The 26,265-nt window shown below is 42.9% G+C and overlaps 2 protein-coding genes across 3 annotated transcripts in view; one reads left to right on the top strand and one right to left on the bottom strand.

The window, feature by feature from the left end:
• Positions 1 to 1,132: 1,132 nt before the first annotated feature.
• LOC311001366 (uncharacterized protein) lies at positions 1,133 to 25,377 on the bottom strand. Of its 2 annotated transcripts, XM_083992443.1 has the most exons (5): positions 6,280 to 6,365; positions 5,610 to 5,645; positions 3,769 to 4,032; positions 1,756 to 1,962; positions 1,133 to 1,621 (listed from the first exon to the last, which is right to left on the bottom strand). In XM_083992443.1, exons 1-5 carry the CDS (start codon positions 6,308 to 6,310, stop codon positions 1,515 to 1,517), a joined length of 645 nt encoding a protein of 214 aa, XP_083848569.1. In that variant the 5' UTR covers positions 6,311 to 6,365; the 3' UTR covers positions 1,133 to 1,514. The 2 variants fall into 2 exon arrangements, with proteins under 2 accessions (XP_083848569.1, XP_083848570.1); XM_083992444.1 differs by lacking the exons at positions 5,610 to 5,645; positions 6,280 to 6,365 and adding an exon at positions 25,321 to 25,377.
• The window catches only part of LOC311001360 (V-set domain-containing T-cell activation inhibitor 1-like), a 38,264-nt gene continuing 26,246 nt past the window's right edge, over positions 14,248 to 26,265 (top strand). The window contains exon 1 of the mRNA XM_083992435.1: positions 14,248 to 14,311. The gene's annotated coding sequence lies outside the window, so the exon portion shown is untranslated. The remainder of the gene's footprint in view (positions 14,312 to 26,265) is intronic.

Below are 26,265 nucleotides of genomic sequence, written 5' to 3'. Positions count from 1 at the left end.
GAAAATCACATGTTGATCATCTGAACTCTCTCTGATGTCACTTCCTGTTTCTGTGAATCTCAGTATCTCATATGAATGAAAGAAATAAATGAATGTAAAAACACAGAAACACTTCATTTTGACCAAATTTCATGTTTTCATACATTTGTGTATTTATTGAGTTCAGTATTTATTGATTGATTGATCCTCAGTCAGGTGTTCAGTTCTTCCATAAACTGATCTGAGAGCAGCTCTACAGAGTCTCAGTCCAGGTGAAGTGTGGTGCTGCCCCCTGCTGGCTGCTGCTGCAGGTAAGCTCTGCTCTGCTCTGCTCTGCTTTATAGAAACCCACTCACTGACTGTTGTAGTGGTAAAGCCCTGTTCCACTACACAGTCACAGCTCCACTCAACTCGGTTCAGGTTATTTTCCATTACATCTTGGTTCTTCATAGTTCCTCCTCAATGTTCTTCACAGCACCACTCAGTACACACAATTAGACCTCTGAGATCAAATTAACTGATGAATGAAATGTAAAAATAACTGTTAAAGTTATGTAGTTATGAATTGAACAAAAATATAAATTCTCACTGAAAGAAAACACTTCTCCATATAACACTTGTTTGATTGTTTTTTTCTACTCATACAACAACAGTTTCAACAGGTTACACCACCAGGTTGCCAGATACCACGGGATGCGAAACACCCAGTTGACTCATATCACTATGAAATCTGAAGAATCTGAAGAATAGTGGGAGAAATTACCAATCCGGAGCAGGGCAGGAGAAAGGGTTAAAAATAGGGAAACTCCTGTGTAAATCAGGAGTGTTGATATGCCAGAAGTCACATGACACCTAATAAACTGTTTCTAATAAACTGCACATTGTTTATCAGAGCTGATGAGACGAAAAGTCACAGAAGACAAGAAGAAAACAAAGTTACATCCATGTGACATTTTATTTTTTTGCATGTTTGTTTGTTTTGACAGCAGTAAAAGATTTTCAAACCAAAGCACGAAGCTAAACAACCGGTGCCGGCTGGTAATTAAAGTGGTTGGGTGGGCAAACAAATTATACCCATTAAATGGTTACCACAGCAGTAAAAAAAAAAAAAAAAAAAAAAAAAGGCTAACATCCATATGACTGGCACAAATGTATAGCAACTACACACAAGAAAGGATCTAGTCCAAAAAAAAAATCGGCCTGTGGGCTGAATAAAGTTAGCCCAAATGGTCGGCAAATGGCGAGGGCGGGACATGGCACCTGTCAATCATCTACACTCGTAAAATGAATGAGAGCCCATTCAGAGATATCCAATTTGATACTGTTGCCACTTTGGTTTTCACTAAGACTTCTAACAATCTCTTGTATGTTATTTAGACAATAACCTTCTCATCTTTAGTATAATGTAGGGACGGCTTACTCCTGCTAGCTCATTGATACCAGCCATCACTGGGCATAACGGGTATAAAGTAGCCTGTTCTAGTGACCAGTAAGCATTGATTATTGATGAACTGCAGCTTTAAACATATATTCACTCAGAAGTCGTGCTCAATGCCCGATGCCACGACATCATCATAGTCCTCAGCCAATCCGTGCTTGGCTTCAGTGGACAAGGCTGCCATGGAGACGGATGGTTGGTTATCTGACATTAACAGGTGAAGGTAGGAAAAGGTAGACATAACATATTTATGAATGTAATAATCAATCAATCAATCAATCAATCAATCAATCAATCAATCAATCAATCAATCAACCAATCAATCAGTAGAGTGTTACCTGTGGGTCTGCGGCGATACACAGACACCATGAGGACGGTGCAGATGAAGTACGGACTGAACACCACCAGGTATCGGACCACGAACAACACAAGCTGGAAGGAGGACGAGGCAGGGGGCGGGGCTCCAGAGGTGGGAGGGGGAGGGGGGGAGGCAGAGGGAGGGTCAGGGGGGGAGGAATGGGGCGGGGGTGCACCTTTGAGTGGAGCTGTGGGAGAGAGAATCACACCTGGTCAGGTAAATATCAGCTCCTATCAACAAACTAAAGACGGAAGATCATGTTGTTTCTAAGTTTAGTTTTGCTTAGTTAGTTAGTTGGCCTGACGGAAGTGCATTGCTGCGATTAGCCTCTGATTGGTCGGAACGAGCCACCCGGCGGAAGTCCCGCCTCCGTGCTGCAGCTTTCACTAGGTGCGTTTCCATCAGCTGTTTAGATGCATCGAGATGTATCGCATCGGAAAATGATGATGGAAACGCTGTGATTCTAATAAAAATCCCCTGATTCGCACAAACTGAAATACGCTGCTATGGCTGGGTTTGGTTGATGATTCGAATTAAGTGTGACGTAGCGCACTTTCACCCCATATGCTCCTGTGTTTGCAGTTCACTCACAAGACAACATCAGGGTTTCACTACATGTAGCCTAATTAATTGTGGCGCACCAAAATAAAACCCCCCACACACCTTCATAATGATGTTACTGCACTTCTTCATAGTTCCTCCTCAGTAAAAACCAAACTTATCAACCAGCGCATCCAGAGTTTATCATTAATAAAGTCTGTGGCGGCCGTGACTCTCTGTCTCTCTGTCTCTCTCTCTCTCTCTCTCTCTCTCTCTACAGGTCGCGTTATTAAGGTAAATCGCGCTAATGTGTTCAAATCAGACCGTCAGTCCGTCCGGGGGGGGGGGGGGGCAAAGTCCGTAGATGGAAACACACACGATTCGAATTTCTTTTAATGAGCATTTCCCAGTAATTCGAATCACTTTGGATGGAAACATGGCTACAGTCTGTCGCCCGGTAAAGGGAAACATCAACAAACAACAACAGGAACCGAACCATGGATCTATTATACATCCGTGTCTTGAACTGAACAGAGGAAGACATATCCGTCAGCGGTTGCCGACCGCCGTTAAACCGAACAGAAGAATAAACATTAGTCAACGGTTGCCGACCGTCGTTACACTGTGGACCCAAATTCAGTTTCCAACTGGCAATATGTTGCAAGCGCACCGTTGCTATGGTACCAACCGCAGCGATTATGACTGGTTGAAAAAATTCCAAACGGCCGGAGTGTTAGCTAATGTAGCCGATGTTAATCTGACCTTCTGCAAAGTGTTTTCGGTACGGACTGCCCCAGGTGGGGTTTGAACCCTGGTCTCAAGCACGGTGGGCGACAATGCAAACCATTTTGCCAAGAGGTCAATGACCGCTTGTCAGTCGGGTTTGGACGTCCTTTATGGGTGAGTGAGAGCACCTGGGCCCTCCGTTATACTAACATTAGCTAGTTCCGACGTAGTTTTGAGTTATAATTCAATTACCTAATGTCGGCCGGTTCAGTTTAGAAAACTCATGTTAGCTACTAGCTAGATACTGACAGTAGAATTAAGTTACAATATAGCCATTTAACGTTAGCTGGTTCCAACTACTTTCTACATTTACTAGATTAGCTATACGCGCTATAATTAAAAAAAAAAATTACAACTTCCTACCTCAGGTGCAATCTTGCAATCCTTCATCAAGTGCAGTCTATATGTGTATTTGTTTGTTAGGATTGATTGTAATGTAGCCTATGTGTCTAACACTTTGCAGGAGCACACATTATTTAGTTGTATATTTTGTCTCTTCTTATACAATAACAATGAAGGTAAACTTCAATCTTTAATCTAGCTGACCACTTGCCCTTTCATTCCCAGTGTTAGCTTATTGTATCATTACTTATATAAAGTAGGCTGCACATAAAAGAACACATTTCCACACAGCTTCATCAACACTGACTCCACAGTCTGATCTTACCAGTCACAGTGATGGTGATGCTGTTACTTGTTGCTCCCTTTCTGGACTCACACCAGTAAACTCCACTGTCAAATGGGTCGACATAGCTGACGTCACAGGTCGGACCTTTTGGTCTTCCCCATCCAGCTCCACACGGACTCCTCTGTCTTCTGGTTGTGTTCCTCATCACCTTCCATCCAGCAGAGCTGTCGTCCTCCTCACAGCTCAGAGACACTGAGTCATCCTCGAAGAACTGAGATTTGTCGGGGCTCACAGTCAGACGAGCTGAGAAGGAAACAGCCTGATGTCAACGAGGTCACTAGAACAGAAATAATACATTATTCTGTAACACAAATACCTTATTTGCCATGGCGGCATAAAGCAAGACAGCAGCGACCGCTCTCGGCAGCAGGGCAATACTACCTGTGTGTACGCTTACTTATGACTGTGTCACTAAGGGAAGCGAAGAGACATGTGTATGATCATTGTTGTCTCTTGGACATTTGTGAAAATGACCATTAAAACATATGACATCTGCAGACGGCTCACCCTCACATGTTGGCTGACTGGAAAGGCCAGTTCACAAATGCTGCTTTTAAATCTGGGGACTTGACTGCATACAGACTGGCAAGACCAAATCTGATCTGATCTCAGCACTACTGTAGTGGCTATTTGTCCTCGGTGTCAATAATCAAAACACTTAAAAATATCAAAACTATAATGAAACTAAATCAAATCAAACGGCCACTGAGACACCTATGGAGTGAATTTACGCAGGATAAACAAAGTCCATTGTCCAGGCAAAACATGAAAGTTTCTTGGGTTTATTCTCCATTGGCAAACAAACAAACAAAGAACAATGGCCCTTTGCCGCCTCTCTTGCCCTGGTAAAAAACCATCTGCCCTCCCAGGTGCCTAGCTCACCTGCGTCTGCCAACCCCCTATATGTAAACTCACCCGGTGCGCTCCAGCTACCCAGTACCTTCAAAGTAAAAGCATGGTTAAGTACCAAAATAAACGTAATCAATACTAAATATCATAAACAAACTAAAGGTGTATTTCCCAAACTAAACCAAAATAAATAACTAAATAATAAGTGATTAAATAATACAAAAGTAACAAATAGCTCCGACAACTACTATTACTGAATAATTCCTAAACACTGTGGTACTGATACTTGTTGGGGGAACAATATTGTAATTCTTGTCACAACTTAAAAGAATAATTCACCCAAAATTTAAATGTCACTCATTATCTCCTCCCCCTCATGTGGACTAAGGGCTGGGAGAAGTTTCAGAGTCCTCCGTGGCTTCTCTGAGTTACAGGGGGTCTCGGCGTAGCAGTGCATGTCCATATGACGGTTGCAAATGGATACCACTTTTCTTCGTAACAAAATGACAAACCAAAAAACATCCAAATACCTCCATGCTTTTGGACGGACCAGGAAGTGGAGCTTCCGCTACAAAACAAGCTTGAAACATAGACTTGTTTAATTTTTTTCTGAACAATTTCGCATTTCGGGGCTTCAATACAAGATGGACATTACATACGAGCAGCATGGAGGTATTTGGATGTTTTTTGGTGTGTCTTTTTGTTACGAAGACAGTTGGTATCCATTTGCAACCGTTATATGGACATGCACTGCTACGCCGAGACCCCCTGTAACTCAGAGAAGCCACGGAGGACTCTGAAACTTCTCCCAGCCCTTAGTCCACATAAGGGGGAGGAGGAGTTATTAACATTATACTCATATAAACCAGATTTTAATTGTCAGTGTTGTTGCTGCTGTTACTTTCGTACTCTACACCCTCCCTCTTCTCTTAATGCAGCTTCCACAGAGGAATCAGCAGGAGTTCACTCACCTGTGTGTGTTGTGCAGCAGAGTAGAGACACCAGACCTGCAGAGACACAACAGTCAGCTTCACACTCAGCAAGAGGAAACAGACAGAGGTGGGTTTGGTTTACTGAGGTGGAGTGAGAACAGAAAGGAGGAAATGGTTTTTATGATGTCTTATGTGAGTTTATACAAAACTACGAGACAAAACCCGGGGTTCCACCCAGGTGATTTTCTTGTTTTCTTCTCGGTGGGTTTATATGTTGAATAATTGTCAAACCTGTAGTCTAATATTTCTCTTAAGTCTGGTGATATCACTACGACAGATAACGACCACACTACCGTCACCACAGACCGAGTTCAACCTCGACCGAGTTTCAGGTTGGTGGAAAAAAAAAAAACCTTTTTAGAAACAGCATGAGTTTGATGTGAGACAATTTGAATTTGGAACAGAACCGTATTAAAATGTCTGAAGTTGGGGTGCCGTTTAGCTCAGTGGGTTGAGATGCCCTACATGCAGAGGCTACAGTCCTTGCTGCAGTGGCCCCAGATCGAATCAAGACTCTGGCCCTTTACTGCATGTCATTCCCCTTCTCTCTGCCTCCCAATTTCCTATCTGTCTCGACTATACCTTCAATTTAAAAAAAAAAAGTTTGAAATGTGTTATCAGAAACAGACATGAAGACCAATTAACTTACAGAGAAGCTTCAGCAGAGACGTTTCCGCCATCCTTGACTGCCCAATAACAATGTTTAAGCTGCTCTCTGATCAGTTTAAAAAAAGACTCTCGTCTCGTTTCCTCCTTGTGGTTACCTAGGTGCGAGAATGAGTGTCTGAATTTAACTGCAATAAAACAATGAGCTCAGGTGTAGTGTTTGAAGTGAAAACATAAGGACAGAAACATCAGTTAAGACAGAATCTAAAAACTCTAGAAGGAAACAGGACTCAATCATCAACCTGAAGAACATTAGTGAGCACCTTCACTTGAAGCTGGTCTAATGGTCAGAAAGGTTCTTGACTTTAATTTACATAATATTTATAGTAAAATGATTAGTTCATCATTATATCAAAACTCAACATCATGTTACACATTGATAAATAGAGAGCTATTTAATGAAGACAAGAGAAACAGTGTTGCTTGACTTTAACCACTTGACTGTGGTCAGGATGTGATATACTACCCACAGAGTTTGCAAGTTTGCAGCTGCAACTGAGGCAGAGTGCATCACACGTCATCCTCTGGGCGTAGTCAAACACTTCACTTCATGTACCAAGATTCTCTATTCAAACTGACAGGGGGTCAACCAAATCGAGAAGATCCGATGATCTTTGATCCGCAGTTCTGTTTTTTGCTGTTGAAAGGAATGGTAGACTCCTTGGTTCTTTGCTGATGCAGCCCTTCCTGTTCGTTTTGGGGGAATTTATAATGATTGGTCAGTGAAATGCAGTCCTGTAATAACAGTTACAAATCCACTGCTCTTTACAAACTTTTCCCCATCGTCGTCACCATGGGGCAGTAGAAGGACCAGGAAATAATGTTTCATGTTTTGTGACAATGCTATAGTGGAAATAATCAATAAAGGCCACTCAAAAATAGTCTCAGGTGATGTTAACTTCCTGTCCTAAATAGCTAGTCCTGCTGTCTTGTACTTCAACTCGACTTATCTTCTTGAGTTCCATGCAGCTGCTCCTCAACAACCTTAAAGGCATGTCCTCAGTGCCTCTCTTCAACCGGTATATAAGCCGGTGTTGAAGTGAAAGCAGTAGAAACAGTTTTGAGCAATTGCATGAAGAGGATGGGGCAGGTGTGGATGAGTGGAACAATTGAGTAGTCACAGCTGTAATACAGTCAGCTAATGAGTCGATACCAAAAGTATCAGGGTGCAGAAACATGAAAAGTGTGCCATGGTGGAATGATAGTTGTAGACTAGCAATAAGAGCACGGAATAGGGTAACCGTAGTCAGGGCAGGATTTTCCAGTGCAGAAAAGATGCCGTTTGGTGATTTAGATATTCTACACATACAGCTGAACACGAGGCTCCTGAGTACAGCAGGACATGTAGACACACCAACACTCACAAACATTTAGCTAGCAGTGCTCCCTGTAGGCACATTAAGCAGCATCCTCAAGCCATCATTATATGCCACCTTGAGTCTCTGCATGGAGCTCCTTTTGTAGTACCACCACAAGTGGGCAGTATAGCCTACTGTACATTGGGGTGCAGAAAGTTTTAAAAAGAGTGATCTTCTTGAAACACTGATTAAAGTTCATTGTTCAGATAACATCTTGGCAGAAGCAAAGCAGCAAAGGACTACTATGCTGGCGTAAAATACATGGGTGAACAAGAAAAAACTTGGGGATAATCTAGATCTACCCTTTAATATGTATGAGTTAAGGAGGGCCATCTCCAGCACCCAGCAGTCAGCACCAGGGAAAAATGATATCCTGTATGTTATTGTATGTTAGATCACATGGATGATAGGTCATTAGAGGCAGGTGTGTGGAAACACTCGGTTATGGTCCCAATTTTAAAACCAGGTAAAGCTGCTTCAGATCCATCAAATTATAGACTCATTACTTTTACATCCCAATTAGGGAAAACTATGGAGAAGATGGTAACAGAGAGGTTGATGTATGTCCTAGAGAGTAGAGACCTTTATTCTTCATATCAGAGTGGGTTCTGTAAAGGAAGAAATACAATGGACTCAGTACTGAGTTTAGAGTCAGATATAAGGAAAGCACAGACAAATAAAGAGATGGTGGTTGTGGTGTTCTTTGATATTAAAAAAGCATATGACATGTTGTGGAAAGAAGGTCTGCTAATTAAACTGGATAAGATGGGAGTGGGAGGGAAGCTATACAACTGGGTTTTAGGCTTCCTGTTTGGGAGAACTTATAGAGGTAAGAGTAGGGACAGAATATTCACCAGTGTATAAGGTTGAAAACAGAACGCCACAAGGGAGTGTGTGTAGTCCAGTATTCTTTAATTGTATCATTAATGATACATTTGAGGAGGAGGGTGGAGGAATAAGTAAATCATTATTTGCTGATGATGGGTCTTTATGGGTAAGGGGGATGAATCAAGAATATCTGCAAAATAAACTGCAGTTAGCAGATGATAAAGTGGAGCAGTGAACAAATATGTGGGGCTTTAAAGTATTTGTTGCAAAAACCCAGGTGATATGTTTTGTAAAACGGCATAAAGAGGTGTATATATTATATAAGTTATATGGTCAAGCACTGGAGCAAGTTAAAGTTATAGTTATTCGGTTTTTAGGAGTGCTGTTTGATGAAAAGTTTATGTAATGTGCAGTATATGTTGAGTGTTCCTCTAGCAGAAATTCCTCCTTGGGTGTTTCAGGAGCCGTCAGTGGATTTTAATATTCAGCACAGACTCAAGAAGAAGTCAAGACAGAGTAATACTGGCGTAATAGTGCAAAACTATATTGAAAAGAACTATGCAAATAAGCTATTAATATTTACAGATGGATCAAAAGATGCAGAAACGGGGGCAGCCGTTTACATCCCAGAGTGTAAACTGACAGTGAAGGACAGAGGAGGGGGACATACTTGCAAAACAGGCAGTCAGGTCAGAAACCATAAACAACAACATCCCGTTAGGGAAAGCTGAAGGAAAACCACACGAGACAGGAAGACATTTTTATAACATACAGAAGCAAGTGGGGGGAGGACGGGTGTTGAGCAGGAGCAGGAAGGAGGAGGTGGCCATCACAGGGCTTAATAGTACATTACGTATAATTGGGAAACATCCCACAGGTTGCAACCAAAACGAGACAGTACAGCATGGGGGAAACAGGGTTAATGGAGAGGATTTAATATTTTTATTTTTATTATAATTTTTTTCCCATTTTTGTTATTTTGTGGGGGGGGGGGGGGGGTGTTGGATGCCAGCCGCCAATCAAAATCAAAAGAAAAAGCCATGATGGCGGCCCCAAGAGCCATGCGGCGATGTCGTTCAGCAGTGCCAGGTGAGTTTTCTAGGCTGTATTCGAAACCCGCATAGGCCTGACGTTACTACTCTGTGTAAACACTCAGATAAATGTTAAAAAGCCTTTAAAAAGTTATATTTCCCTACTATGTCCCCTTTAAAGATTATTACTATCGCTTACCGATCAGGAATATGAACCTTCAGAATAAGATGGTAAACTAGAAAATTTCCTCTGGGGAAATTTTGAAAGGGCCACGGAGCTACTGCCGGTTTTGCCATCTCTGTCAACATGGGAATCAAACCCACGAATTTAAGGTCAAGACAGAGCTGATCAGACAGACACATGATCATCTTTCTATAAGCACTGATATGGAGGAGCTGTAATCACATTAGGTTACCTGTGTGTGTGTGTGTGTGTGTGTGTGTGTGTGTGTGTGTGTGTGTGTGTGTGTGTGTGTGTGTGTGTGTGTGTGTGTGTGTGTGTGTGTGTGTGTGTGTGTGTGTGTGACTGACTTGACACATAGTTAGTTAGTAGCTGCATCCTGTGTCAGTCTGATTTAGCTGTGTCTGTGTTTATAAACATTTAAACGAGCGCCAGGTGGATTGTTTATGAAGTTAACGAGCTCTGGCCTGAGGATCAAAGAGGTTACCACGGCGATAGGGCCCCCCCAGGCTGAGACAGACAGAAACGTGGAGAAAAAGAGCCATTTTCTGCCTCTGCACCGGTCTCGCAAAAGGCTTAGTGTGACAAAACGGTAACTCCTATCAGAACAAAACACAGATTGCTGTGTTTGCCCTAAGGACTTACTGAAACTTTTGGTACGATTTGGTGTTTCTACAGTAAATATTTTGGAGACGCTGGCAGTTTTAAAACATCAGGCCGTTCTGCTTCTCTCAGAAAATCTTTGTATTGGACTCAATGAGGAGCAGTGACAGACGTGACCGCACTTAGAGGCTGATTCTGTAAATTCTGTAAGTCTCTCTGATATTTTGAGCACATGATGAGAAACAGAACAAGTTTGTCTTACAAATTCTGAAAAAATCATGTATGTAGAGTGTAAATTGTGGCCGGGCCGAGTGTGGAAAAAGAAAAAATCTGGAGTTTTTCTGGCATCTCTCCCACTCTAACCGATGATGTCACCCACTCTGACACGAACATTCCGTGCAATACACAGCCATTATAATCTCATAATTTCTCCAAAAATGATCATGGTCATTGATCAGGGATTGATCAAAAACTATATGACCTATCAAAACGTGGAATAATATGACAATACACAAGACTTGTGTCTACTGTTTAAAGTTTAAATGGAGTCTCTAGGTGAAAGTATGCCTGAGCAGTAGACGTTTGTTAAACTCCAATGATTGGTCTTTTTCGCTCTTTTTTTTTTGCCCGTCCCATTGACTTCAATGCAAAATTTTGAGCAAAAATTCGTAAACTGTTGAGAAAAGTAATAGCACACCGATCCCGATCAGGACGCACGTTTTGATATATAATTTGTAGCGAACCGAAATTTGGTACGGAAGAGGAATAAGAAGAAAAAATCCACACAATAACTGGTCCCTGCAGATATTTCATAGCTGTTGGGACCAGTGCCAGGTGCGATGGCCCGTGGCCCTAATAAGAGTTTTTCATAAAGACCCTGATCACTCACATCTACTTCCTGTTTGTCTTTGATTAACAGTGACAGTGAAACCTGGAGAAGACGTCACTCTTCCATGTGATTGTCCCAGAGGCGCTGACGTCACTCTGTTAAAGTGGACCAAACTGAAGTCAAAGCTTTACACCTTCTTCTACAGAGAAAACCGCCTGTATGAAAACTACCAGCATCCGTCTTATCATGGTCGAGTGAAGCTGAAGGATCCAGAGTTGAACAGAACCGTTTCTGTGATTCTGAAGAACGTCAACTTCAAGGATACCGGGAAATACGAGTGTCACATCAAAAAGACAGGAAGTGAACTTAAGTTAATCCGCGCCATCGACCTGAGGGTTCAAGGTGAGTTTGTTCATATGAACCTGATCAAAATTGTAGAGTGGACCAGACATGGACTGGAACCAGAATATGTGTTGTTGTCCCGGGACAAAGAGTCTGTTCCAGAAAACCAGTATTCATCTTATCAGAACCAGGTGGAGCTGAAGGACGGAGAGATGAAGGACGGAGACGTGTCCATGATCCTGAAGAACGTGAACAGCAACGACACAGGAACATACGAGTGTCGAGTCTTCCTGGGAAAAACAAACCGCAGGAAAAGATCTGTTGACCCTGATCCCATCAGCATCGTCCACCTGGAGGTTCATCAGCCAGGTGAGTCCCAGAGTCCAGACTCTGTTGTGTTCTTCACTCATCACCTACCTGACAGCTGATACCTCACTCTGCTTCTCTCTGCAGGAGGAACAGGGGGGAGAGGAGGAGACAAGGATCTACAGATTGGACTGGGAGTTGGTCTGACTGCTCTGGTTGTTGTTGTTGCTGTTGTTGTTGGTTTTATCGTCCAAACTCCAAAGCAGAGTTAATATACAGCTGATGAAACAGAAGCTAAGACTGATTAATCAGCTGATTAATCAGAAGGTCAGCAGAGAGTCGGTTGAATGACTCCTCACATTATACCGGTCACATCTGAATTATTGCAATATTATCTGGAGCAATACATTTCCCAGTCATCTGAGGAAATTGCTAGTCTTGCAGAAGAAAATCATGCGTGTCATGTCTTGGTCCAGATTTGATGCCCCCTCTGATCCCCTTTTCCGTCACTATGACTTTCTGAAAATGACTGCACTCAATATTCTTCATAATGCCTGGCTGCACCATGTATTCTGTTGTTGATATGCTTAATGTAACTTCATCCCAATTTAATACCTTCACATGTCCATCAGACTAGGAAAAGGGCAAAGGCACCATATCAAGTGGAAAAAATGGAAACTCAAGTGCACTAGTCTCAGTATAGTTTGTAAAGATCTGCTGGTATGGACTGCAAATGTCTCCAACTATACATTTAGGAGGCAACTGCTGTTTTATTATGCTCAAATATGAATTAATGCTGTGATTATTTTCACTGCCTATATGTAATTTTATTTTGTGTTTGGTTTGAATGGACCACTTGGACCTTGTCCGGAGTTGGGCTTTTTTCAGGTTGGGGAATGGTCGTTATTAGCCTATTGTTAGTGTTATTTTTATATTTATATTTTATATTTCTAGTTTTTTTTTTTTTTTTTTTGCTCCCCCCGATGAGAGTGTGTGTGAGTGAGACTGTGGAATAATGTGCTGGTCTTGTAAACCCCTACTGTGTGAGAGTGTGAGCGTTGAGTTATGATATGTTTTTTTGTCATGTTGTGTTTTTTCCATTGATTGATTGATCCATTTCATTTCCTCGTGCGTGTGCTTAACTCAGGGTCAAACTACGTCAGAGTTGACTGAACAAACTCTGAAACCAGAAACTCCACCTGATAAAGGACATGTTTGACAACATTGAGCTCAGAGGATGTTACTCTGTGGCTCCTCCTCCTCAGGTCACACCCCCTTTTTTGTATGTGTAAATAGAAGAATAATCCTTTGCGGGAAATTCTTTCATCACAGCGCTCCAGTGTACAAAGGTAAAGAAACTGTGTGTTTGTCTTTTCATGTTCGCCAGCTTAGTGAGAACAGCTAGATTAGACTGAGCAAAGAGTTTGGTCCAGGTCAAGGACATGTTTAGATGATTTTTTTCTCTGGATGTTTCCAAGGTGTTGGGTGTTCGTCACATTGTGTCTCTCAATAAACCTCACTTGCTGCAGAATACTGTCTTGTTCCTGTCGTCCCTGAGTCTGAGTGTTAGTCAACTATGAAAACTACAATGTGATTGATTGATTGATTGATTGATCCTCAGCCAGGTGTTCAGTTCTTCGATAAACTGATCAGAGAGCAGTCGTGTTGATGTTGTGGTGCTGCCCCCTGCTGGCTGCTGCTGCAGGTAACACCTCCAGGCTGTAACATGAAGCTTAATGGGTGGAGCCTTGTATTTATCAGAAACGGCTCTCAGTTCTCAGGAAATGAAAGTGAAACTGTTGTCAGACATTAAGGGGAATTCTGAAAAAATGTTTTATTGTTTCAACACATATTAAAAGATTAAAAACAGTTAGTGGTTTATTTGACTATGAAGTGACCGTCACGCCACAGAGAGTCTGACTCTGATTGGCAATTCCTGTTCTAGAAATAAATGAATGTCAAAACACAGAAACGGTAGGGTTTTTTTATTTTTATTTGACCAAAAGTTCTATTTTAATATAATTGCATATTTATTGATTTTTGTTGGTATTTATTGGTCACGTACAATAACACACTGTAGATAACAGGGCTTTTTTTTGTACTGCAATCGCTTCACCCATTGCATTGATTGGAAAAAAAAAAGGTTTGTTTAAGGTTTATACGATGACCCCAGAGCCAGGGTTCATGAAAAGCCGGTAGAGGAAAAGAGGATGGGATAAGAGACAGAGAAGAAAATTAGAGGTGAACAAACAAAGATGGAGGGATTGTGTGTGTGTGTGTGTGTGTGTTTGTTTTGTGTCTTGCAGGTGTTTAAACGACCATTCATAGTGGTTTCTTGTAAATCACATGACTTCCCCCTCAGTTGCATCACAGCGTAGTGTAGGCGTAGTGTTCACAGACTCTACTCTACTGAGACACTGACTCAGGTCACAGTCAGACTCTCAGCTGCTGCTCACAGAAGATGTGTTCCTCCTCCTCAGTGGTGTCGGTCTCCCTGTGTCTCCTGCTGTGTCTCTCTCCATGTCTGTCCTCTGACGGTAGGGAACTGAACTCTCTGTCTCTGTGGTTACTGTAGTTTTACGGTAGTTAGTGTAGTTTTACTGTGGTTACCATGGTTACAGTAGTTTTACAGTAGTTAAAGCAGAAGTGAGTGATATATTTGTGTTCATATAAGTCTTAAATAGTTCTATCTTCCGACAGCAATCACTTCTATAGAGTGTTTGGACTGAAACACGGGTCTGTCAGTCCCTCTGCTCTGCTCTGAGCCGAAGAGAAAACATTTATCGTATCCTACAGTTTTTATCCAATGAGGAGAGAGAACGGCATGCAGGGCTGTGTGTGCAGCCAAGGAACGCCGTGAATGTGGTGACGTAGGGACGAGGACTGTTATGGTGCGTTCAAGGAAACTCGTATTTTTCCGACCGTGAAGTGGTACCAGTTCGATCTGGTATGAGTTCACCGGTCGGAAGTTACGAGTGGCCGTTATAGTGACTTTCACCGGTAAAACAGGTCGGAAAAACACGAGTGGGTTGCCTGGAACGCTACAAAGTCGTAAGTTGTGACTTGAAGCTGTAATTTACGATTTCAAAAGCCTGCCTGGAACGCAGCATTAGCCAAAACGACCGGACCACTCACTTCTGCTTTAATGTAGAGTGAGGAGCTGTCGTCAGTCTCTCTCTGTCTCAACATGGCAGATTCTCTTCCTCTTGTTCGGCTCCATATCAGATCAACAGAGTTTCAGAGGGTTAGGACAGGAGACCAAGACCTGGACTAACTGTCTTTTTAAAGGGATAGTTCACCCAAAATTCAAATTTCACTCATTATCTACTCACCCTCATGTGGACTAAGGGCTGGGAGAAGTTTCAGAGTCCTCCGTGGCTTCTCTGAGTTACAGCGGGGCTCCGTGCAGCACTGCATGTCCATATGACGGTTGCGAACGGAGCTCACTTTTCTTTGTCCAAAAAGACACACCAAAAACCATCCAAATACCTCCATGCTGCTCGTCTGTAATGTCCCTCTTGTATTGAAGCCCCAACATGAGAAATTGTTCAGAATAAAATTAAATAAGTCTATATTTTAAGCTTGTTTGTAGTGGAAGCTGTGTCAATGCAAATCTCGCACAATTTGCATTGACACCCAGTTCACGGCTCCGCAAATCGCGCGAGATTCTGGCAGAGCAACACTGGGAGCTTCGTTCTCAACCGTCATATGGACATGCAGTGCTGCACGGAGCCCCGCTGTAACTCAGAGAAGCCACGGAGGACTCTGACACTTCTCCCAGCCCTTAGTCCACATGAGGGGGAGTAGAAAATGAGTGAAATTTGAATTTTGGGTGAACTATCCCTTTAACCCATCAATTTGTTCTGTATTGTTTATGCTAAGTTTGACCAGCAGGTGGTGCAGTCTGTTTAACGTGGGAAAGGGTGTCGGGTGCAACTGTTAAAATAGGTCATAATTTGGAGTTCAGGTAGGAGAGACTCTTTGCTGAATTTTATCTCTGAACTGGTCTTAACTGGATCAAGACTGTAGACCAGAGTCAGATCACTAAGCTACTGTAACAGCAGAGACAGGATGCTACTACAGTATAGAGTGAAGCTGACACATGGCCAACTCCAACAACATGCTTGAAGATACTCTCCAAAGCTGGAGGACAAGTCTGGTCTGATAAACACAACACTCAGTACCACAGGGTCTGGACTTGGGCCAAGATTTACAAAACATCTACGGAATTATTTGGCAATGTCCTTGTTTTAATGTATCATTACATTGCTGCAAATCCTGCTCTGCTTCCCTGAATATGAAAGTCACCGCACGCCACTCCAACTAATGATTATATATTTAGATTTCTCAATAACAACACTAACAGTAAGACATCCAGAATATTATCAGTAGTCTTCTGCATGCTGCACCTTAGAGCTGTGTCTACTTGTGTGGCCTGATCATCCAGAGAGACAGGAACAGACAAACAAATATTACAGTATTTTAGTGTTTTTTTATTCCTTAACCTAGGACTCCATCGGACCCTGCAGCTTTACGGAGGTCTACTCTTTGGAGTGTCCAGTCCTCCCATTAAGCTGGCCTGCTCTCCCTGCCTTTCCTCCCATCAGAAGCTGCCTCCATCAGCTCTTGTTAACATTTCCATGTTTCCCACATTCTGTGTTATAAACTGTGCTCTTTTCTGTATACAACATCTATTACACATCTGCCTGTCCTGGCGGTTGCCCCTGTGTCTTCTTCCTCATACACCGTCTCCTCCTCCTCTTGAACCGGTGCAGTCTGCTCCTCCATACTCTTAAGAACTCTTAATAGTTTTTTCTAAAGTAGGCCTACTGAGAGAAATTTTGATTCACAAGCAAAAATGTGTGTTCTTACAAATGAACTTAAAGGGATAGTTTACAAAAAGAAACACAAAAAAACATCCAAATACCTCCATGCTGCTCGTCTGTAATGTCCCTCTTGTATTGGAGCCCCGACATGAGAAATTGTTCCGAAAAAAATTAAATAAGTCTATATTTCAAGCTTGTTTGTAGCGGAAGCTCCTCTTCCTGGTTGGTCCAATTTCCTGGTCCGTCCAATTTCGGAACAATTTCTCATGTCGGGGCTTCAATACAAGACGGACATTACATACGAGCAGCATGGAGGTATTTGGATGTTTTTTGGTGTGTCTATTTGTTACGAAGACAGTTGGTGTCCATTTGCAACCGTTATATGGACATTCACTGCTACGCCGAGACCCCCTGTAACTCAGAGAAGCCACGGAGGACTCTGAAACTTCTCCCAGCCCTTAGTCCACATGAGGGGGAGGAGATAATGAGTGAAATGAAATTTGAATTTTGGGTGAACTATCCCTTTAAATTACTTTTGAAATCATGAACTCACTCTGACATCCAGTGCATGAGTCTCAATGAACATGGATACAGCTCACACAGTCTTTTATATCCCCTCTTCAGATTGACGTGATACCTTATTTGTTTATTAGTAGTAGGATACTTTTAGGACTTGTTTATTGTCATTGACGCTGCTCTGCTGTTCAGCTTAGCTCTCAGCACAGTGAAGACAATACATAGACACTCGACCGACCGGCATCCATGAGCAAAAGTGCAAAATCCTTGATTGTCAGACACAGATACACACACATACACACAGGTAAAACTCACACACCTTAGCAGTAGCTAGCTAACCACAGCACTACAACGTGTGGGTGTATGCCTTCAATATGAACAACTGGTGATGTTAGTTGAATATATTTACATGTTTTAAATATATTTCAGTGTTCGGCCTATGAAGCTGTTTAAATATATGAACTATCAAAATAAAAGCTAACTGACTAACTATCGTCCTGTTTGAATTTGTCATTCTTGTGATTCAGATCATCAAGACGTAATAGTGAAACCAGGAGAAGACACCACTCTACACTGTCGTAGTTCAGGAGAGGTGGAAGTCATACAGATAAAATGGATCAGACCTGATCTGAAGTCAAATGGTTCCGTGTTCATATACAAGGACGGTCAGTTTCACAAAGACTCCCAGCATCCGTCTTTTCAGGGTCGAGTGGAGCTGAAAGATAAAACCTTGAAAGACGGAGACGTTTCTGTGATTCTGAAGAACGTCAACTTGAATGATACCGGGAAATACGAGTGTTATGTTAGAAACACAGGAAGTGAACTTAAGATGATCAGCAGCATCTACCTGACTGTTCAAGACTCAGGTGAGTTTGTTCATGTGAACCTGTTCACACCTGAGATGTGGTCACATGATATCACTGGTTCTGATGCTCAGCTGTGTGTTTCTCTGTTTCATTCCCAGTGACCATCAGGGCTGGACAGTCTGTCTCTCTGCCATGTCGAGCTCCCAGCAACACTGATGTCACAACTGTAGAGTGGACCAGACCTGAACTGGAGCAAGAGTATGTGTTGTTGTCCCGAGACAATGAGACTGTTTCAGAAAACCAGCACCAGGCTTTTAAAGGTCGGGTTAAGCTGAAGGACAGAGAAATGAAGGACGGAGACGTGACCATGGTCCTGACGAATGTGACCAGAGACGACACAGGAACATACGAGTGTCGAGTCTTCCACACAGAAACAGAGAGCAGGAGTAGATCCACTAAACCCATCAGCATCGTCCACCTGGAGGTCCAGTCAGGTGAGTCCCAGAGTCCAGACTCTGTTGTGTTCTTCACTCATCACCTACCTGACAGCTGATACCTCACTCTGCTTCTCTCTGCAGGAGACACAGGGGGGATAGGAGGAGACAAGGAGAGAGGAAACGAGGAGGGAGGAGAGAAGGGTCTACACATTGGACTTGGAGTTGGTCTGTCTGCTGCTCTGTTGGCTGGTGTTGTTGCTTTAATTGTCTATAAAAAACATCAAGCTGAATATGAAGCAGCTGATCCTGCAGAGACTGGGTTGTGATCCATGAAGGAGACCAGGATCCAGGACCACAGACCCAGAGACCCAGGACCAGAGGGTCTGGAGGAACCGGGACCACGGACCCAGGATCAGAGGGTCTGGAGGAACCGGGACCACGGACCCAGGACCAGAGGGTCTGGAGGAACCGATCCGGGACCACAGACCCAGGATCAGAGGGTCTGGAGGAACCGGGACCACGGACCCAGGAGGAACCGGGACCACGGACCCAGGATCAGAGGGTCTGGAGGAACCGATCCGGGACCACAGACCCAGGATCAGAGGGTCTGGAGGAACCGGGACCACGGACCCAGGATCAGAGGGTCTGGAGGAACCGGGACCACAGACCCAGGATCAGCTGTGATCCTGTTGACCTGAACCAGACTCCATCCAGACAGGAGCAGGTTTCACTGAGGACTGATCCTGAGACGTCCTGAGATGTTTCTGATGCTCCTCAGCTCCACATGATCTTCTTGAAGCTCAGTCTCAGCTGGACAGAGACACAGTGATGCCTTCAGGGACCACCTCATAACGGGAGATGACGATTCTATTGGTGCATGAGGCTGAGTTTGTTCTGACTGGTTACAGCTGGTTTAACCTGCTGCTGGAGAGTTGACAGAAGGGATATTACTGACCTCAAAATCTCTGCTACACCTCAAGAGTGCCTCGGGAGCTCCTCTTTTGATTGCACCATACCATCCATCCACAGGCAGTCAGTTTTTTCTCAATTCATTTCTATTATTTTCCCTTGAACAGCAACTTGAGCCACTCCACATTTTTTACTCTTTTTTTTCCTTTGGTTTCCGCAGCACTCATCACCTCCCCTCTATTTTTTTTTACTGACCTCAGTGTTGTAATGTTGTTAATTGACTCTGATTCAGTACAGACATGCTGTATTTAAAACCAGACGAGTGACTGATCAACTGTATTAGCCGCGTTTCCACTGCAGGAGTTCCTGGTAAAAGGAGGAGGTAGGAACTTCTACAGGAACGGTCCTCTCTCTCGGCCCTCTCGGTGGCCGTGTCTCCACTGCAGACAGGACTCACCGGGCTCTTATGGCGACATGCAACAGTTTCGATCATTGCGTGGTCGTTGTGCAGCGGGTTTTGTTTTCTACACTGCTCTTGTTGTTGTTTTTTTCTGTCAGTATAGACGCTTTCTTAAAAAAAAAAAAAATGCTCTCTCGACCGTCACGCAATCCCGCGATCGCCTAATTACCACTCCTTTTTTTTTTTTTTTACCAGGCCTACTGCTACTCTTGTCTTTTACCGAGTTATTCTCCCTTTTTCCAGCCGTTTTTCCGTTTGTAGTAACGTTGGGTTGTAAAAATGCATCTTATTTTGGGGCTTTCTCTTAGCGTCACATGATCCTGCTTTGAGTCTGACCAATCAGCACAGAGTAAATTTCAAGCTCCACCAGGACTTCTTCAGGGCCGATCCGAGTACCGACCCCCAGGCATGGACTCCGTTCAGCCCCGCAAAAGTTCCTGTAAGCGGCCCTGTAAAATTACCCCCAAGTTCCTGCAGTGGAAATGCACCTATTATTATTATTAGTTTTTCACTGAGAGCAAATGGAGGTGGATGAATGAATGTAATAATAATAATATCCAAATAAATATAATGACTGAGTTTGTGAACAATAATAATAATGTACATGTTGGTGCAGCTCTGTTCTGACTTTGGACTGATCGTCTGATTCTCACTAAGATCAGATGGAGGTGGATGATTTTTGGAGAATATTTCAGTCTATAAATAATGCAGTTTGTTTGTTGTGTGTAAACTATGTTTATAACTTTATCGGCTGGTCTGACCTGATCTGATCCACCTCACATGAGCAGCGCCGACTTGAGGTTTAAACACTCACATCCTGATTCCATTTGTCATTTATTGATTGATTGATTGATTTTATACTGTCAGGTTTTCAGGGTGAAGTGTGGTGCTGCCCCCTGCTGGCTGCTGCTGCATGTAACACCTCACAGGTCACATCAGCTGAGTGTCTCCAGGCTGTAACATGATCCTTCATGGGTGGAGCTGTGTGTTTATCAGAAACGGCTCTCAGCTCTCTGGGAGTGAAAGTGAAAGTGTTGAGAGACCATCAGGGGAATTCACTGTTTTATTATTTCAATACACATTTCAAAGGGTTAAAAACAGGAAGTTGTTTGTTTGACTATCACAGAGAGTCTGACTGATCAATCACTGATAATCAATGAGTTCAGGTTGATCTTTGACATCTTGTGGCAAGGTGAAGAGGGCCCGGGCGGGGATTAAACCCACACCTCCCGGGTAAGAGTCATGCGCGCTTGCCAGTCACCCAAAGGGACATCCCATTGGCCAGGTAGCCAGGGCACATGATCAATTGGAGGCCTAGTGACAGGACCACCACTGTCACAATCTGATCAAGTCTTTTTGATTCTGTGAAGCTGTTTTATGTCTGACTGTTTTACATTCAGTAAAATCACATGTTTATCATGAACTCTCTCTGATGTCACTTCTGTTTCTGTGAATCACAATGCTTCATATGAATGAAATAATTAAATAAAACTTCATGTTTTCATATATTTGTGTATTGGTTTCAGTAATTATTTATTGATTTGTTCCTTAGTTAGGTGTTCAGTTCTTCCATAAACTGATCTGAGAGCAGCTCTACGGAGTCACAGATGTTCAGGGCGAAGTGTGGTGCTGCCCCCTGCTGGCTGCTGCTGCAGGTAAGCTCTGCTCTGCTTTATAGAAACCAACTCACTGACTGTTGTAGTGGTAAAGCCCTGTTCCACTACACAGTCACAGCTCCACTCAACTCGGTTCAGGTTCTTTTCCATTACAACTTGGTTCTTCATAGTTCCTCCTCAATGTTCTTCACAGCAACACTCAGTACACACAATTAGACCTCTGAGATCAAATGAACTGATGAATGAAATGCAAAAATAACAGTGGAAGGAATGTAGTTATGAATTAAAGAAAAATTATAATTCTCTCTGAAAGAAAACACTTCTCCATGTAAAACTTGTTCGTTTTTCTACTCAACAGGTTACTCATACAACAGCAGTTGGGTTCTTTTTCTTTTCTTTTTTTCCCCCAACAGGTTACACCACCAGGTTGCCAGATACCACGGGATGTGAAACACCCAGTTGACTCATCACTATAAAATCTGAAGAATCTGAAGAATAGCGGAAGAAATTCCCGATCTGGAGCAGGGAGTAGAAAGGGTGAAAAATAGGGAAAGTCCCGTGTAAATCAGCAGTGTTGGTAGATAGCCTATGCCAGAAGTCACATGACACCTAATAAACTGTTTCTAATAAACTGCAGACTGGGTATCAGAGCTGATGAGACTAAAAGTCACAGAAGACAAGTAGACAAAAAAGTTAAAAACCCATGTGACATTTTATTTGTTTATCTGTTTTGACCGAAAGAAAAGAAAAATATTTTTAAACCAAAACACGAAGAAGCTAAAAGAATGAAACAATAGAGCCAAAGTATTGATGGAGATCAATAAGCATTGATTATTGATAAACTGCAGCTTTAAACATGAATTCACTCAGAAGTCGTGCTCGGTGCTCGATGCCATGACATCATCATAGTCCTCGGCCAATCCCTGCTTGGCTTCAGTGGACAAGGTTGTTGCCATGGAAATGGATGGTTGATCATCTGTCATCAACAAGGTGAAGGTAGGAAAAGGTAGAGAGGATATTTCTAAATGTGATAATCAATTCAATATCATCAATCAATCAGTGGAGTGTTAACTGTGGGTCTGCGGCGATACACAGACACCATGAGGACGGTGCAGATGAAGTACGGACTGAACACCACCAGGTATCGGACCACGAACAACACAAGCTGGAAGGAGGACGAGGCAGGGGGCGGGGCTCCAGAGGTGGTAGGGGGAGGGGTAGATGGAGGGGGAGGGGTGGCACCTTTGAGCGGAGCTGCGGGAGAGAGAATCACACCTGGTCAGGTAAATACACATGAATACAAATACAGATTTATTGAAGCCGCATAAGTATTTTATGGTTTCGGTGGTTCGTCCAGAAGGAAACCATGTTTTCGGAGGGTGAAAACAGGTCTCAGAGTGGGAAAATCTGAGAAATCTTTAGTGAAACGATGATATCATACCCCCCCACTGTTCTAACCTACACACCTCTAGACATTACAGTCTATGGACGGAACAACAACAACAGTGGACTACTGTCGGTCCTTCGGACACTGCAGCTGAATCTCCTCCGTTAAATCATCATCATCGTCATATTTGCTCTGACACGACTCCCAGTCAACATTTTATCCACTTATTGAATCCAGCGGGGAAGCTTTCTGTCTTCTTCTCTGTTTCTGGTGTTGATGTGTGGCAGCGTTACAGCGCCACTCACAGGCCTGGTGGACGTACTCCAACCTTTAGAGTCGTTTTCAATGGATCAGAGTGGATGATTTCTGGAAACGATGATGCGTTTTCGTAGATTTTTTTTCAAAACGAACAAGAAAAAGATGGTTTTGGGTGAAGCTCTGTTTTCCTGTGGATAAGGCCTTAGTTTAGCCTCAAGTTATAGATTAGCTAGCTATTGTTAGCTAATTGCAACTGTAACGGAGGGTCCAGGTGCACTCACTCACCCATAAAGGACGTGCAAACCTGATTGCCAAGTGGTCATTGACCTCTTGGCACAACGGTTTGCATCGTCGCCCGCTGTGTGGGAGACCAGGGTTTGAATCCCACCGGGCAGTCTGTATCGAAAACCCAACGCAGAGGGCCAGATTAACATCGTCTACACAACTACTTTCTACTTTTACTAGATTATCTCTACGCTTCCTGAACGGACAATTGCAACTTCCTACCTCAGGTGCAATCTTGCAACCCTTCATTAAGTGCAGTCTAAGCAAGTATATGTGCATTTGTTTGTTAGGATTGATTGTGATACTGTATGTGTCTAACACTTTGCAGGAGCACACATAATTTAGTTGTATATTTCTTCTCTTCTAATACAAAAACAATGACGGTAAATTTAAATCTTTAATCTAGCTGACCACTTTCATTCTCCCTTCACCCTTTCATTCCCAGTGTTATCTTATCATTTCATTACTTATTCAAAGTAGGCTGCACATAAAAAGACACATTTCCACACAGCTTCATCAACACAGTCTGATCTTACCAGTCACAGTGATGGTGAAGGTTTTACTGGTCGCTCCCTTTCTGGACTCACACCAGTAAACTCCACTGTCAAAGTGGTCGACGTAGCTGATCTCACAGGAGGAACCAGTTGGTTCTCCCCAGTCATCTCCACATGGACTCCTCTGCTGTCTGCTTGTGTTCCTCATCACCTTCCATCCAGCAGAGCTGTCGTCCTCCTCACATTTTAGAAAAACGGATTCATCCTCAGATACCGTGGATTTGTTGGGACTCACAGTCAGACGAGCTGAGGAGAAAAAGCCTGATGTCAAATAACAGTTTATTCTGTAACAACACTTTGTGGAATCAGAACTTGACTCATGTCACAGGATAATCTCAGGTACCACAAACTCAATCAACCTGATATAAACCAGCCTTTCTTTTCTTTTACTGTAGGTTCTTGAAATTGCACCTTGTAATTTAAAGGGATAGTTCACCCTAGAATGATATTTCGCTCATTATCTACTCACCCTCATGTTGACTAAGGGCTGGAAGAATTTCCAGAGTCCACCGTCCCTTCTCTGAGTTACAGGGGGTCTTGGCGTCGCAGTGCATTTCAATGCAACGGTTGCAAAGGGACACCAGAGCTCTTCGTAAAAAAACACACACAAAAAAACATCCAAATACCTCCATGATGCTCGTATGTAATGTCCGTCTTGTGCTGAAGCCCCAAATTGCGTAATTGTCCCGAAAAAAATTAAATAAGTCTATATTTTAAGCTTGTTTGTAGCGGAAGCTTCTCGAAGCTTCTCTTCCTGGTCCGTCCAAATCTCGCGTGATTTGCGCCGGCGTCAGTGCGGTTACTGCGAATCACGCGAGATTTGGATGGACCAGGAAGAGAAGCTTCGAGAAGCTTCCGCTACAAACAAGCTTAAAATATAGACTTATTTAATTTTTTTCGGGACAATTACGCAATTTGGGGCTTCAGCACAAGACGGACATTACATACGAGCATCATGGAGGTATTTGGATGTTTTTTTGTGTGTGTTTTTTTACGAAGAGCTCTGGTGTCCCTTTGCAACCGTTGCATTGAAATGCACTGCGACGCCAAGACCCCCTGTAACTCAGAGAAGGGACGGTGGACTCTGACAATTCTTCCAGCCCTTAGTCAACATGAGGGTGAGTAGATAATGAGCGAAATATCATTCTAGGGTGAACTATCCCTTTATTCATGATGGCTGTCCTTGTTTTTGTTGTTTTTTAACTTTAGTATATTGCTGCTATCAATGTACCCTGAATTGTGTATTTTATACTGCACTTATAGTCTATTTATGATGTCTGTCTTATGTCAAGGACCACAGATGGAAATTAGCGTTCTCGCTAAATCTGGTGCAGCCATCTTTTTATTTCTTGAATAATGAATGTCAATGCACGCTGTCCTGCTATAAACTAAGTAAACTACACTAAACTAAACTGAAGTGTGTAAGTCCTCCCTCTTCTCTTCATTCAGCCTCCACAGACGAATCAGCTGTGAACAGCAGGAGTTCACTCACCTGTGTGTGTTGTGCAGCAGAGCAGAGACATCAGACCTACAGAGACACAACAGTCAGGTTGAAGGCTTCACACTCAGCAAGAGGAAACAGACAGTGGTGGGTCTGGTTTTACAGTAGCTGAGGTAGAGTGGAACAGAAAGAAGGAAATTGTTCTGTCTTGTATGATCTACCTGAAGTTTGTGGTGGAGAAACAACAGTTTTAGCTCTGTTAGGACTATTTAATGTGGGTTTATATAAAACTACAAGACAAACCCCAGAGTTCAGTCTCCACTGAGCTAATGGCACACTGTGGACTGTAAATACATTGTTTTCCTCAGAGTTCTTCTTGATTGTATTGTGTTCTTCTCTGTGGATCCTTGTTTTTCAAACTCCAACCCTTCAGTTTGATATCAGAACAGAAAACAACCCCCCCACCGTCTCAACAGACCCAGGACCAACCTCGATCAGTAAACTGAGTCTCAGGTTGGTGGGAAAAAAACCCTTTTGGAAACAACATGAGTTTGAGGTGAATAAGAGAACAGAAACTCATTAAAATGTCTAAAGTTACCAACAGACATGAAGACAAATTAACTCACAGAGCAGCTTCAGCAGAGACATGTCCTCCATCCTGACTCTTCGTCAACATGGTACATTTGTTCTATGATCAGTTTATGGTAAAACCCTCCTTCTTCCTCTGTGGCTGTGACACTGATGTGGTTTCCGATACACAGGAAGTGATTGAGTGTCTGTATGTAGCTGTCGTAAAGAACACAGCTGAAGAGTTAAAACAATGGACATGACAAAGTAAAGAAGGATCACTAAAATCTAGAAGGAAACAGGACTCAACCATTGACTCAGAACCGGCCAAGAACATCATTGCCTTCACTTGAAGCTGCTCTACTGATCAGACATGTTATTGACTACAAATTATTTATAATAAAAGGATTAGCTTCAATGTCTCTCACC

Source organism: Trachurus trachurus, assembly GCF_905171665.1.
Source record: "Trachurus trachurus genome assembly, chromosome: 18".
Taxonomy (NCBI): Eukaryota; Metazoa; Chordata; class Actinopteri; order Carangiformes; family Carangidae; genus Trachurus; species Trachurus trachurus.
This window is presented reverse-complemented; position numbering and strand designations above follow the sequence as displayed.